At 38.7% G+C, this 15792-nt stretch overlaps 1 protein-coding gene across 3 annotated transcripts in view; it reads left to right on the top strand.

Annotated features, from left to right (window-relative positions):
• Positions 1–3885: 3885 nt before the first annotated feature.
• Positions 3886–15792, top strand: part of UBA2 (ubiquitin like modifier activating enzyme 2) — a 28470-nt gene continuing 16563 nt past the window's right edge. For 2 of the 3 annotated variants that reach the window (XM_081517158.1, XM_081517157.1), the window contains exons 1-8: positions 3886–4085; positions 5961–6044; positions 7050–7120; positions 8343–8407; positions 9669–9769; positions 11266–11387; positions 14911–14978; positions 15441–15562. In XM_081517158.1, coding sequence (XP_081373284.1) covers positions 3948–4085; positions 5961–6044; positions 7050–7120; positions 8343–8407; positions 9669–9769; positions 11266–11387; positions 14911–14978; positions 15441–15562 — 771 coding nt within the window. In that variant the 5' untranslated portion in view covers positions 3886–3947. Of the gene's footprint in view, positions 4660–5960; positions 6045–7049; positions 7121–8342; positions 8408–9668; positions 9770–11265; positions 11388–14910; positions 14979–15440; positions 15563–15792 lie in introns of all 3 variants that reach the window. The other variant, XM_081517159.1, reaches the window with a different exon arrangement.

The raw sequence follows: 15792 nt of genomic DNA, 5'->3' as shown, positions 1-15792 counted from the left end.
AAGAAACTGGGTATTAACGCAAAGAATTTGGTTTCCTTATGTTAATAAACATCAACTCTGGTAAATAACACACTAGGCCCATATTATCGTGCAATGTGGTTCTCCTGGGCAGTGTGTGACTGGTGAGAACCCCCTGTGATGCTGTCTTGCCCTCTCCCTGCTTCCCAAGGTGGGGAGAGGTACCTGGGGAAAGTGGCTGGCTGTGTAGAAGAAAGCAAGGGTGTTGGTTATTGATATTTCAGGAACATTGGGTGTGTAGGGCTGAGGCTGAGTGTAGACCTGCAGAGAGAGGCTTTTTGTTCATTTTTATTTATTTATGGCTATGCTGGATGTTCACTGCTGCAAGGACTTTCTCTGGTTGCACCAAGCAGGGGCTACTCTGTAGTTATGGTGCACGGGCTTCTCATTGTGGTGGCTTCTCTTGTTGCAGAGCACAGGCTCTAGGGCGCATGCAGGCTTCAGTAGTTGCATCTCCTGGGCTCTAGAGCACAGGCTCAGTAGTTGTGGTGCATGGGCTTAGTTGTTCCATGGCAACTAAGATGTGGATCTTCCCGGATGAGGGATCGAACCCATGTCTCCTGCATTGGCAGGCAGGTTTTTGTTTGTTTGTTTGTTTGTTTTACCACTGAGCTACCAGGGAAGCCCTGCAGAAAGAGGTATTGATTCCTCCTCTCTGTCATGTTGGAGAAGCCATCACCAGTTCCCTTGTGGCACTTGTGCTGTGGGCAGATAATCCCTCAGACTTCTGACCACTCACTCCAGCTAGAGCAGAAAACAGACTGCTCGTATCAGGTACATCGGACTGCAGGTACATCACTTTGGATTTATTTAAATGGCCAGAGAGTACCCTCCTTTGATGAGAGGATGGGGTATAATTGTTGCTTTAAACTGTTGATACAGCCATTTTCAGATACGAGTTTGGTGTCATGTTTCTTTTAGGTGGAAACAACTTGTGCTTCCAACCAAATGCATTCTTGAATCTAGTTATACATGTTTGTATCAGATCTTATCTAAATAGAGTGCAGATTGCAAAGGCATCCCCATCATCCAATAGAAATAATGTTTGCAACATAATTGCTAAGGAAGCAAGACATGAGAAAACAAGCCCAGTGTGAACCTACTTAAGTGCTGTGTAAAAGATCTAGATCTGGAAATAGAAATACCAGTAAGACCCTGAGGAGTAGGATTAGGTGTGCAGTTTTGTGGGCAGGAGAGAAGCAAAGGAAGGTGGCTCTATCCACTGCATATCTTGAGGGAGAAGGAAGGTGAGCATCCTGTGCAGGATGTCTGTTTATGAGAGGCAGCCCAATGGTAGGGAAGGGACGTCAGCAGCCTACTATGCAAGGGTGTGCCCCCCGACCATGTTGGGTTCCCTGGCCCTTCCTTTACCTTGTGGTTCAGGACCACAGCCTGAGTGCTCCTCACAGACCAAGCTTGGTGGGTGCTTGGTGAACCAATCAACTGATGAAAAAGACCAGAGAAGTCAAAAGCAGTTTCTTCTGTTTTCCATTGTCAACCAACAAAACAAAGAAGAAAAGAGTATATGTGGCATCATAATTGCAATTTGGGGCTTCAGTCGTGGTCCAGTGGTTAAGAATCTGCCTTGCAATACAAGGGACACCTGTTTGATCCCTGGATCAGGAAGATCCCACATGCTTCAGAGCAAGGAAGCCCATGTGCCACAACTACTGAGCCCACGTTCTGCAACTCCTGAAGTCCACACACACCCTAGAGCCCATGCCCTCCCACAGGAGAAGCCACTGCAATGCGAAGCCACTGCAATATGAAGCCCCTGCACTGCAACAAAGAGTAGCCCCCACTCACCGCAACTAGAGAAAGCCCATGTGCAGCAATAAAGACTCAGTGCAGCCCCCACAATTAAATAAATCAATAAATCTTAAAGAAGTTACAGTTGGGAAGACACAGATTTGAGTATAATGGAAAGAGAGTTCCAGAGAAGAGAAAGAATCGGGCTTATGAAGACAAATGCCCTGAGGCTGTACTCGGACACAAGGAAGGAAATAGTTGTCCTTTAGGGATGCTGGTCATGAGTTAGGGTAAGGGTCTGATAAATAGGCTGTCATGAGTTATATTTGAGTAAGGGTAATAAGTATTGAGTTTCTGGCAGATGTTTTGAATGCCTTCATTAGGACAGTGAGTGGTCAGAAGGTCAGACTTCACTGAGCCTTGCATAAATTACACTTTGTCAGTGGCCTTCCAGCTCCATTTTAGAGAGCTCTCTTAGCAATAATGACTCTATTTGGATTTTCTTTTCACACCATCTTTTCCTTTTTTCTTATAATAATTTTTTCCAATTTAAAAGGTCACATTATCTTTGAGGAGCATGAGCATCTGGGAAATACAGTAAAGTTTAGAGAAGAAATAAAAATTGTCCACAATTCCAGCATACATAAATACACAAAAATACTAACCACGGTTATTTTCTTGCCATCTGAGAAACGTTTTTAACAAAATTTAATCACATACATGGTTTTTTATCTTTTTCATTTAACGTTATGTTGTGTTTCCCCCATCAGTATTCTCCCAGGACATACTTTGTAATTGAAACCGAGTCTCCCCCCTCCTGAAACCCCTTACTGAGTTTATGATAAATCTCTCTCTCCACAACTTTACTCCCTTTCTTACCTCCTCTGATCTCAGTCCGATGCTAACGGAACACTAATCAACCAGAGTTAGATGACTAAAATTGCTGTTGTTGATAACTTCATTAATGTACTAAACTTGCTATTATAGATGTCATTGTTAAGATACAAACTCAGGTTGTCTCTCCAGAGGAAAGTGAGCTAACAGATCCCTGAGCCATGGACCATGTGGCCAGAGAATTGTAAACCAGAGACATATGCTAACTCCCCAAACTACTATTTAAAAATGTCACAAGATGATTAATCCCTCTTTGTTCTTCCCCTTAAAAAAATCTCCTGACTCAAAGACCAAGTTGAAGGGACCTGAGGCTTGCCTCCCACTTCCTTGCTTGATGCCTTGCAATAAGTCCTTACTTTGCTACAAATTCCCGCTGTCAGAGTTTGGCTTTCTTTGCTTGGGGCACAAGAGGACTTTACTCCATTACACATATGCTGCAAAGTATTTTTCAAAAAAAAAGTATGCATCCAGCTCTTTGTGTTATACAGCAGCTTCCCACTATTTCACACATGGTGGTGTGTATATGTGAATACACCCTCCCTCCCCTTCACCTGCTGAGTCCACAAGTCCATTCTGTACATCTGCCTCTCTATTCCAATTTAATTATTTTTTTTTACCAGTGATAACTGCCATTGGATAAATTCCTAGAATTGGAATGAATGGATCAAAAGCTATGCACAATTTTAGGATTTTTGAAATCAAAGTGCCACAATACTCTCTAGAAAGCTCTGCCTTAGTACACCTGCAGTGTGTGGGAGTGCTTAACAAAAGTGTTACACTGTTTTTGCCGTTCAATGGGTAAAAAGCGTTTGAAAACTATTTTGCATGTCTTGGATGAAATTTCAATATTGATCATATTGCCCATTGTCTTTGTGAGTGCTCGTTCACATCCACTGCCTGTATTTTTTATCTGGGTGACATTCATTTTCTTGTTAATTTGTAAGAGCTCTTTACATAGAGGGACATCAGTTTTCTAACCTGTTAGACGTTTTGGTTGGGAGTTCCAAATCCCAGGCCAAAGACGATCCTTAGGCTACTTAAGCCGAAGACTAGGACCATGCGCGTCGCTGAGAAACACTACTACGGGAGGTGTGAAGTCCTTCGCTCACAGCCCAGCCCAGTCCGGGGCTGGCGGACTGGCTACACCCTCGGGCTCCGCCCACTCGGCGCCGATAGGCGGCCGAAGTGCGCAGGAACGGAAGCTGGGCCGCCCCTCCCCCACCTGCTTCCGGCCGCGGCTCAATTCTCCCGCCTCCGCCTCCGCCGCGGCTCGTGGTCGTCCCGCCATGGCACTGTCGCGGGGGCTGCCCCGGGAACTGGCTGAGGCCGTGGCCGGGGGCCGGGTCCTGGTGGTGGGGGCGGGCGGCATCGGCTGCGAGCTCCTCAAAAACCTCGTGCTCACCGGCTTCTCCCACATCGACCTGGTGAGGGCCGGCGTGCGCGCGGGCTGAATGGCGGGCCGTGGAGCCGGGGCCGGGGGGCTTGGGGCCCGGAGGTCGGGACCGGAGCTGGGAGCACCGGGGCAGACCCAGAGGCCCCGAGGTCGTGGCTTTCCACGGAGAGGGAGCTCTTCCACAGCGACGGGGAGGGCCTTGCCGCACGCCGGGCCCGCTCCGCACGCTGAGGCCGAGGGCCCGGGTCTTCCGGGCGTCCTGCGGCGGGCCTCCCCCCACCCCCCCGCCAATTTGTGGCGGCTCTGGGGTGTGGAGGAGCCCTCGTGCTTTCGCTTTAGAGCAGTACCCCAGTTTGAACGGGAGGCAGGAGATGGTTGTTTCGAGTCCCTTGGGGATGTTGCGAGTGTTCAATTCAAAGTCCCTCTTAACTCAGTATCCAGAGCAGAGTATGACGCGGTAATAACAATCAGGACCTACTGGGCGCTTGTCTAGAACCCGACTCTGTCCTGAGCTTTTTACTCGCCTTAACGTATTTAATCTTCACTACTATCAGAGGCTTGTAAACGCTGTTTTCATCCCATTTTATTTTTAACAAGAGGAAAAGGTGAGATGCAGTGGCGTTTGGTAACTTACTTTGAGTCGCCAGGCAACTGGTAGAGGACTCCTTTGGGGCTTGCGCTCCTCTCTTCTGGGTACAGACAATCTGCGTGACAATCATTTTTATCACCATAGATTATTTCATTAAAGGTATTGGTTAGGATTTTAACTTGCATTGGTGTGCAGTGGCGGGAATCTACTGCAATTTTGAGTCAGGTTATTTCTGTTAATGTAAACTTAAGTGTTGTAACCTACAATTTGGTTGTGAGTTTATAGCGTCTTAAGGTGTAGTGGAAACGTGGAATTAAAGTAGAGATGACCGACTGAACTAATAAATGAGTGACTGGAGGGAAAAGCATTTATGCATTTTCCTTTGGTTTTTATAGGGTTTGTCTTTCCATTCAGTTATGTATCACAAATCCCAAATATGAATGTGGCATAGCTAATAATTACTGATACGCCTTTAAAAGGTTCATTTTGTAATAGACAATGAGTTGGGCCACCTGAGAAATAAATGTTGATCTTTTTTTATTTGGTTTGATTTTTGTAGTAATTTAGAAAGCACGAATAAAAAATGTTACGTAATTATATGTTCTGGTAATTTTCACAAATTATTGCCAAAACCATGTATGTTATACATAACATTTGATTACCCTTCATATAAATTTATCGAAATGGAATGAAAGTGGAGTTATAATTATTTCTTATTCCCTTATATTTAACGTTTAAACGGCAATTAGGTAAGACTTAAAACGGGAGACACTTAACCTTGTGTAGAAGGTTTCCTCCACAGGCCTCAGGTAATAATTATAAATAAAATTGTGGATGGATAAGGACTTTTGAATTAAAGAATGTGGTAAAAATTCAATAAATCTGTTTGTCAAGTATCATTTAAGAAAAAGAACAAGGCACAGTATTATATTGGATTTGAAAGAGTAGTTGATGATATTAATAGAGAAGTGATGGAAATTGAAGGGAAAAAAAGAAAAAAATTTTAATGCATTTTCAGCATAATTCTGTGCCATGTAAGGAATTTCCTAATGTATTTGCCTGGATGATTAAACAAGCAAACGAAGAAAAGAATCAGTTTTGGGGGGGAGGGAGAACGTTATCTTTGAAATTAAACCTTGTTTTTTTTTTTAGTATGTATTAAATTATTTTATCAATTCAACACTTTGGTATTAAGAGCCTTTTCTCCACTGATGTAGCAAATGCCAAAAGTTTTGGGTTATGGGTGCAAAGAATAGTGATATTTATTGCTCAAATATAGCAGGAAATTGGTGATTTATCTGGTTTATGCATTTGTAGATTGATTTGGATACTATTGATGTCAGCAACCTCAACAGGCAGTTTTTGTTTCAAAAGAAGCATGTTGGAAGATCAAAGGCCCAGGTAATTATATTTCTCTTATCGTTTCTATTTATCTGTTCATCATTATTTCTGCCTTTGGGGGATCTTCTGTTTATGACATTAGATTAACTTGGGGTTTCTAGTAGAAGGGAGAATATGGGCGAAGCCGTCTCTTTTTCAGCTGAGGGATTATGAAAAATAGAAAGATCTGTCTAGTAAAGGACTGAAGGCTGTGCCCTCCTTTTGTTGTCTGCAGAGAAGATAAGTGCTTTTTCCTGACCCTGTAAATGGTATCCCCTTCTTGCTTAAGTTTTGGGGTGTTTAGAGTGAGCCTTGTGTTCTACATTCCCCAAAGGTTGGCTACTCTTGTATTTTGGGCAGGTGAAGCTACAACTTAGGCCATTGTTCACTTTAGAAGAAGACAGCGTCCCCTGAGGATCTTGCCATCCTGACCTTTCTTTAGTTCCCTTGAATGTTCCATCTTGATTCAAGGTTTTGAAATACCTTTTCCCTTTGCTTTTCTCTCAGCCTTTTGGGTGAACTTTCTCTCTTTTCCCTTTTCATTTTTCACATTTTCTCTAGGAGTTCTTTCTTAAATCTCTAAATCAAATCTTCCTTTCATTACAACCTGTGCTTTTTCTGTGTATCATTTATCATACTTTGTAGTTACATTGATTTAGATGATTATTTGATATATGTCACCTTTATTCACCAAGTGCCTTATATAAATTCTGATATATGGAAGATACTTAGTAAATAGTTGTTGAATGGATGAGTGACACTTGGTTAAAGCATTTGATACTTTGGCTGAAGCTGGCCATTCATATACAAGTGTGTATGAGAAGAGGCAGCTGTCCTGTTAGTTTATAAATAGATGTATATAGCTTAATCTTGTTGAAATTTTCTGTTACGTTTTTGTGTTTTATTTTTAATATAAATATTATGTAAGGTGAAGTAGCTTTGTTTGCCATAAATAGATTTTCTATATAATTAGAATTGTTATAGTAATTTAGTACATTAGTAATTTAGTGTTGTTTGTTTTTCCAGGTTGCCAAAGAGAGTGTACTACAGTTTTACCCGAAAGCTAATATCATAGCCTACCATGACAGCATCATGAAGTATGCGCTGATTATTGTCGCAAAATTGCATTTGATGTGAATTTTTAATTAAACCTTCAAAGTATATTTTTATTAGCGAAACATATGAACTCAAAGTCATTCTGCTTCCTAAAAAAATGTTTTTCTAGAATAATGAAAATGCAGTAGGTTATGCCCACATAAGTTAAGTGGCATTCTTTTAGCAGTATATTTGTATATACGTACATATATTCATAAATACACACATATGGTTTGAATGATTTAGATAAGGGGTGAGATACTTTAATACTTTCAATAAATCATAAATTAGTTACGAAAATTTAGAAGGAACTTGTACTCCTGTTTTAGATAATTCTGTGAAAAATCATTATATGTGATGATTCAGACTTTTCTAAATATATTACTCATTCTGGTCAACTTCAGCTACAGCCTTTCTCAGTTTAAAAGGTTCCTTCCCAAAATAATTTAGTAGGGCTGTGAGTTCTATAATATAACACTGGGGATTGTGATGGGGCAGTAATTCTGATGGTATATAAGTATTCTCTGATCTCAGTAGAGATAGAGTAAATACATAATTTTGGAGGTGTTGGGGCAAAGGAACCCTGTATCTAAACTATCCTTTATCTGTATTTGTTGTCCAGCCTACAAGTATAAATGGTATTAAAAACAGTGAGTTCTTGTTTGAGGCCTGGAATTAAAGAAAGTCTTACGCTTTCTCAGGGAATTTATGTCTCCAGGTTCCTTTTAATTCTCTGGATGTTTGCTCTGCAAGCTTGCTGATAGCCCCACAACCTTCTTACCCTGTGTTGCTTTCCCAGTGCTGCCAAAAGCAGGGACCCTAGGGGCCTGAACCCGGCTGATCCTGACCATGTGAGGTGAAGCCACAGGCCAGGCAGATCCTGGGAATGTATTCTTTGTATGTTCCCAGGCACTTGCTGCCCCAAGAAGGCCTGGTGGGACTCGTAAGTTGTGCCAGTTTGAGTTTTCTGCTCAGTGCCCGAGGTAACTGGCCAGAAAGGATGTGTAGTTACTCACAGGGGTTAAGGGGAAATAATTCTTTTAAATCTGTTGATGGTATTTGGAAATAGTCAGACCTATCTATATGGTAGAGACCCCTAATACCAGTTATTTTTGCACTGTTACTAGTTTAATATGCTTTTTAGTACCCTGTTTTATTCTGTAAAGCTCATGTATAAGGCCAGTTGTTTTGGTGACTTTTTTTTGTTGTTGTTTTACTTTGTAGCCCTGACTATAATGTGGAATTTTTTCGACAATTTATATTGGTTATGAATGCTTTAGATAACAGAGGTGAGATTATTTTAATAATTTGAAGTATTTCCTTTCTTCTGTAACAAGGTTGTTTATTCAATTAGTGTTAATTAAAATATTTCCTTACAAGTTAGATCTTGAAAGAGCTAAAGGGAAGTAAGATCGGGTTTAAAGATTGACATTTGATTGTAATTTTAACTGGAACTACGGTGAGATAGGGGAAGCTAGAATCATTAGAGAGAATGACTGCATATGTTGCGTGCATGTTTATTTGTTCCACATTATCCCAGCACTTAAACACAGTGGCTTCCTTTGTTTATGTGGAGATCTGAGAAATATCAGGGCCCAGATTTCACCCAAGGCCAATTAAGTCAGACTGTAAGTGGGACCTAATGATCATATTTTTTTCATCGTTCCCCAGATGATCCAAAGGGCAGTTAGGGCTAAAAACTGCTGTTTTGAGAGCAAGGCAACAGGATGCCCAAGTTAGCACAGAAGCCATGGCTCTGGAATTGGTTTTGGTCTGTCTGGCCCTGTGAGGTACTAGACTGGATCCTTTTACGTGTACACATTTTAGACCATTTAAATTTGTACAAGTTGGTGATATTTCATATGTCATATACTGTATAGCCAGTTATTGTTAACGGATCTGTGTGTCTGAAATGTGGAATGAAAATACTTAGTCCTTTTCTGTAATTACTTCCACATGTAAAAGTAGATCTGTCAAGTGAGTTTGTAACAATTTCAGGTCAGAAATATCAAAAGAAAAGACATACAAAGTAGCATGAGAAAGAGGCAGGATAATTCTTTTAACCAGACTCGTCTTTTTTCCCCTAATCTTGTTTTTTTTTCTTTTTCCCCTAATCTTAAACTGCATTAATAGTTCCAAGTTGATATTCCATATTCTCCATTCACTTCCATGTATTGTCTGATAATTTTAGTAGAATAAGAGCAAGTTAAGGGCTTGCAAAACATTGAGACAGTGTTTTAGCCAAGTTTAATAGAAGGTAGCCATAGCAGTAGAAGAGGAAGATGGCACTTTGGAATTAAAAAGTAGTATATAGGGGTGCTTCTCCTATAGTAAATTTCTAATACGAATTTCTTAATGTTAGAAATTTTACTGTTGCATGTCTCTTAAATGTCTATAATAGTTGTATTATTCTGGTCTTAGCTGTAAGAGAATTGTACATGAAATAAAAACAATAGAAAATGGTTTGGGTAAATTGCATTCTGATTACAGGTAACTACGTAGTTTTTTTTTTTTCCTATGAACTCCTGTTAACTAGTATTTTTCTTCCAGCTGCCCGCAACCATGTTAATAGAATGTGTCTAGCAGCTGATGTCCCTCTTATTGAGAGTGGAACTGCTGGTTATCTTGGGCAAGTAACCACTATCAAAAAGGTAAAGAACATCTTTTTGTTTGTTTTTGCTTCCCATATATTTATTTGAGACCTTAAGGAGGGAAGAAGTAAACTTTGGCTATGTATCACATGGATTTGTCAGCCTCCAGAATGTAAGGAATTTTTCTGTGCTCCTATAAAACTTAGGATGCTATGAAGGTACGAAAGAGAGTACAGACAAAGATCTTATGTATTAAAATCCCTGCATGTGTTAAAATGTAGCTTATGTATTAAAATCTTTAGGTTGGCAAGCATAATAAGAGACTACATGACATGTTGATGTGTGCTAAACCAGCTTCTAAAAAGCTAGTTTTGGCTAGAGTCCATATTTATAGTCTGGAGTACTTTGAAAAAAAATTTTGGTCTATTTGTGAAGTATTTCAAATATTTAGATAAAACTAAAGAGTAAGATCAAGTAGCTGTATGTTCATAACTCAGTTTTCTGTAATCTCAGTATTGTTATTCATTTTTCTGCTCAAATCTTTTTTACTCTTAATTCTTCTAAGAAATGAAACAGATACATTGGAAGAATCATTTGCAGGTTTTGAAACTAAAAGGAATTATAAACTCTACTTGAAACTTGATATTTTTGTCTGCTCCATGGCAGTTTATCCATACTGAAAGTTGTGGCTCTGCTTCAGTTGTTTTTAGTGTTTAGTGTTACTCTTTGGGAGCTTAATTGGTATCATTCTACAAAGACTTGTAAATATTAATTTATGAGAGATGGACTGCTTGCTATATGGCTGGCCCCAAGAAAGCATATTGAAAGGACACCAGAAATGGCATTATGAAGAAAACCCTGGATCTGCCGCAATTTTTATTAAAACAGTATTTGCAGGTTTGGGATCTTTAACCATTATTTGAAAGACATTGCTCATTACCGTGATCCACTACTGAGACACTAGTATGTATTAAGACTGAGATAGAGAACTGCCAGAATGAAGAATATTCATTTGAAGTTTTGAAAAATCATCACAGGTGTTGTAGACTTCATTCAGAGATTCCTTCCAGTGTAAATTTAAATGTAACCCTTTAGCAATGAAATGAAGAGTATTTGATTTAGCAATACCTAGGATTTTTTCCATGTATCTGGTTAGCTCTAGAAATTAAATGCTTTAAATTCACTTAATCTTTAGGAGCTTATAAGATAAGGCTATAAATGATATTTAAATAATAGAGTTTCGCAACTTTGGAAGATAATTGGTTGGAAAGCTGTTGTTTGTCTTTCCAGTAGTTTCTCTATTCACTATGATCAAGGTAAACTTGTTTTCTTTCCTGCCTGGGCCAGGAATCGAGAGTCTCGGCTTAGCCTTAGCTGTGACTGGTAGACTCAATTAGGTTTTATGTTAGAGTTTCTTATCTGTAAAGTAAGGATTTGGGGAGTCAGTAATATTTTAAAATTTTCTTGATAGTTGGAATGTAAATGAAAGAATGAATTAGAATATTGAGAAACCATCGTCATGGGTTAAATGTTTTTCTCACATCTTTACTTTGCAGGGTGTGACTGAGTGTTATGAATGTCATCCCAAACCAACCCAGAGAACTTTTCCTGGCTGTACAATTCGTAACACACCTTCAGAACCTATTCATTGCATTGTCTGGGCGAAATATTTGTTCAAGTAAGAGTATATATATTTCTGGGCATATTTTTAGTACTGGTGATGGACAGTGGGATTATTTTTATTTATTTAAATACCATGGAGAAATTGTACTTAACGATGACGGAACTTACTCTGACTGGAAATAGGCATGTAACTAAATGAGTACAAATCTTTTGTATTTGGAAACACTAAAACATACTTGGAAGTAACTCATTGGTTAAATAAAAATAATGGAAGTTGAAAATAGTTTATAATAATACTGAAAATACTACATGTGGAACTTGTAGGATACATTGAATGTGGTAATTGAAAGAAGTTACAGGCTTACACACATGAAGAGAGGAACATTAATCAAAGAATCCAACTTTCGTTGGAAAAAGAACAACATAAAGTCAAAAAAATTAGAAGGATGTAATTGAGATAAGAGTGAAAAATAAATTGGCAAGTTTGATCATAAAAAGGAAGGAGGGGGACTTCTCTGGTGGTCCAGTGATTGAGAGTCCACCTGCCAATGCAGGGGACACATATTCGATCTCTGGTCCACAAATACTCCACATGCCCTGGAGCAGCTAAGCCTGTGCACCATAACTGTTCAAGCCCGAGCAGCGTAGTGCCTGTGCTCTGCAACAAGAAAAGCCACCACGTCACAACTGGAGAAAGTACATGCACAGCAACGAAGACCCAGCGCAGCCAAAAATAAATTTAAAAAAATCTAAATGGTATAGGACAAAAAGTATGCCAAGTTGTATTTGTTCCAGGAATGCAAGCGTGATTTAACACTGGAAAGATCTGTAAATGCAACTTACTTCATTAAGAAAGAGAAAATGTATGATCTTCATAGATACAGGGAAAACGTTTGGTAAAATTTAGTAAACCACCTTTTCATCATCTTAGTAAACTAAGAAGAGAACTTTATCAAGTTGATACCGTCTAGAAATCTGCAGCAGACAGTTTTATGTTTTGATTAAGGTGTAATATATTCACTCAGAAAAGTACACATATGGTTTAATGACAGAATTTCATGAGAAGTACACTTGCAGGTTTTATTTATTTGGAAAACATTTTTTTTCTTTTTAATAGGCTTTACTTTTTAGAACAGTTTCAAATTTAGAAAACAGCTGAGAAGGTAACAAGTTCCCACACTCAGTTTCCTCTATTGTCAATATCTTATCATATTGATGTATGATACAGACCTAACAGTGGATCAATGTTGATACATCGTTTATTAACTGAAGTCCTAAGATTATTTGAATCTCCTTAGTTTTTACCCAGTGTTTTTTTTCTATTCCAGGATACCACATTATAATTACTTACCATGTCTTTAAGGGGGCTATGACAGTTTTTCAGACTTTCCTTGTTTTTGAGGACCTTGTTAGTTTTGAAGAGTACTAGTCAGGTATTTTGTAGGATGCCCCACTACTGGAATTTGTCTGATGTTTTTCTTATGATAATAGTGTGGTTATAGGTTATTAGAAGGAAGACCTCAGAGGTAAAGTGTTGTTTTCCTCATATCATATGAGGGGTACATGTTATCACCATAATTTATGACTGTTAATGTAGGCCTTGATCACTTAAAGTAGTGTTTATTATCCATGTAGATTCATTGATATTGAATGTATATTATAGTTTGGGTTATAATCTAATGGGTTTTTCCTCCCTGATAGCTCAGTTGGTAAAGAATCCACCTGCAATGTAGGCGACCCCGGTTCGATTTCCTGGGTTGGGAAGATCCGCTGGAGAAGGGAAAGGCTACCCACTCCAGTATTCTGGACTGGAGAATTCCATGGACTGCATAGTCCATGGGGTGGCAAAGAGTTGGACGTGACTAAGCGACTTTCACTATAATCCAATATACTGTTTAATTTTGTTGCTCCAGTTGTTCCATCTTTGTCCATTGGGAGCTCTTCAGCTGGCTTTGTGCTCTTTAATATATAGCCATCAAAGTGTGGTGGTTTTTTATTTTGGAGTAATTCCTTACTTTCTGGTACTATAAGGTGCTCTAGGTTCATCTTGTGTATTTCCTGCTTCAGCCCTAGAATTAGACATTTCTTCAAGGAACCCTGGTTCTTTTATTGAGGAATGATATTAGGAGCTGGGATACAACTGCTTAAGCATAGATACGGGGTGCCATGTGTTTTACGCCTTCTTAGCTGAGAGCAAAATACACATTTATACTAGTTTGTGTATATAAAATATTAATGATTCAGTATAATTCTGATTAAAATTTTATCAGGGATTTTATTGGAACCTGTTGATCTGATTCTAAAATTTATATGGAAGACTAAAGACTAAAGACTAAGCCTTAAGTCCAAAGACTTAAGCCTAACCAATGTGGAAAAAATTATATTCTCTACTTAAAACAATATGTGTAACTTAATAATGTATAGAAATTAAGTCCAAGTGGATTAATTATTCAGATGTGAAAGGCAAAATTTTAAATTGTTCTAATATAGGAGAAATCTTTATCTTTTGGGTTAAAGAACAATTTCTCAAGATATAAAAGTGGTAATTATAAAAAAGGATTGATACATTCAAATTCATTTAGTATTTCATCATTGAGAGAGGTTCGATGATGTATACACAGTAAGCTATTATATGGGACGAACTAACTGCAACATAAGGAACTAAAATTGTGGTCTGGAATATATTCCTGTAATAAGAGGAAAACCTGACAAAATAATACTAATAGACACTCTTTTTACTTAAAGGGAAATCTAGGCAATAAGCAAATAAAGATAATGTTCAACTGAATGATTAACTTGCAAAATCAAGAATAAAGCCACAGTAACATACTATTGATATTTTATATTTGCTAGTTTGGCAAAATGTTGTCTAGAGAGGAAATTAATCTGTAGGAACTCATGCATGCTATTTTGGGAGTATATTTTGGGGTACAACCAGTGTTGGAAACAGATGGCCATTTTCTTGTAAAATGTATCAGGATCTTTGGGATTTTAATGTAAGTCCTGTGCTTAATGAAAGGTTGAAAAGTTATTAATCAATTTTTAGGATAGCTTGATTAATAAGAGGGAGTTTCAGCTTAATACTTTCTCATTATTTCATATGACTCTTAAGTGGTAAAGATAGGTAAAGATCCATATTACTATGAAAAAATGTCTTACTCACTGCTGAGTTTCCTGCACCTTCAGCAGTGCCTCACACATAATAGGTGTGTCAGTGTTCGTTTAGTAGCTAGTTGGAGGTATACTTCACAGCTGTTATTCTGGAAGTGAAATATTGTCTATGTTGGAATGTAAAGCCACTCACCTGTCTCTTGATCAACGATTTTAACAGGAATTTGCAGAAGCTAGCTGACAGAAATGAATCTAGGTCTACTAAAATTTTGCCTTCTCTGTATTGTGGGTCAAATGAGAATGCAAGCTGTTTTAAACAGATTGCTTAAATACTTCGAGGTTTCTGGAGTATAATTTATCAATTATTTAATTTTCATCCCTATTGAAGATTTTAGGAAGCTAGGAAAAGGTAACATTTGTTCAGAATATTTTGGTGTACATAAATATTTACTGTTCTTAAATTATAGCCAGTTGTTTGGAGAAGAAGATGCAGATCAAGAAGTATCTCCTGACAGAGCTGACCCTGAAGCTTCCTGTGAGTAAACTAGTTGGGATATATTTTTTTATTGATGACCACTATATTTTGCTAATTTAATATTGGTAGCTTAAGGCAGGAGGGGGAGATAATTGCTGTTATATGCTAGATAACGTATTATGTTCTTGTTTCATCTTTAAATGATGTTTAAAAAATGAGTCGTGCCATTTTACTTGTGAAGAAACATGCTGTAGAGAAATCTCACACATCTAGTAAATAGAGCTGGGCAGGAGTTTTTCCCAGGTCTATACTTGGACTGCACTGCACGTGGCCTTCAGAAACTGAAGTAGGAGAAAATGGTGAAGAGCATGTTCTAATTCTTTCTTCTTGAATTCAGAATATGTCACATGCTGGTGGCTTCCATGAGTTACCCCACCCCACCCCACCCCACCCCTCAAAGGTGGATGAGAGAGTCATTCTACACGAACTACAGTTGAAAATAAACCAGTGTTTGTTTTGTAGGGGAACCAATGGAAGCCGAAGCCAGAGCTAGAGCATCTAATGAAGATGGTGACATTAAACGTATTTCCACCAAGGAATGGGCTAAATCAACTGGATATGATCCAGTTAAACTTTTTACCAAGGTTAGGATTACCTTTTTTATAATTGTGGATCAATTCTTATTATTTTGTTTTAAGCTAGTATGTGATTTAATTGGGCTTTCCAGGTGGCGCAGTGGTAAAGAATCCGCCTGCCAATGCAGTAGACATAGGTTGGATGCCTGGACCGGGAAGATCCCCTGGAGAAGGAAATGGCAACCCACTCCAGTATTATTGACTGAGAAATCCCATGGACAGAGGAGCCTGGTGGGCTC

This window comes from Giraffa tippelskirchi, chromosome 7, assembly GCF_054371585.1.
Source record: "Giraffa tippelskirchi isolate mGirTip1 chromosome 7, T2T-mGirTip1v1.2.pri, whole genome shotgun sequence".
NCBI classification, from domain to species: Eukaryota; Metazoa; Chordata; class Mammalia; order Artiodactyla; family Giraffidae; genus Giraffa; species Giraffa tippelskirchi.
This window is presented reverse-complemented; position numbering and strand designations above follow the sequence as displayed.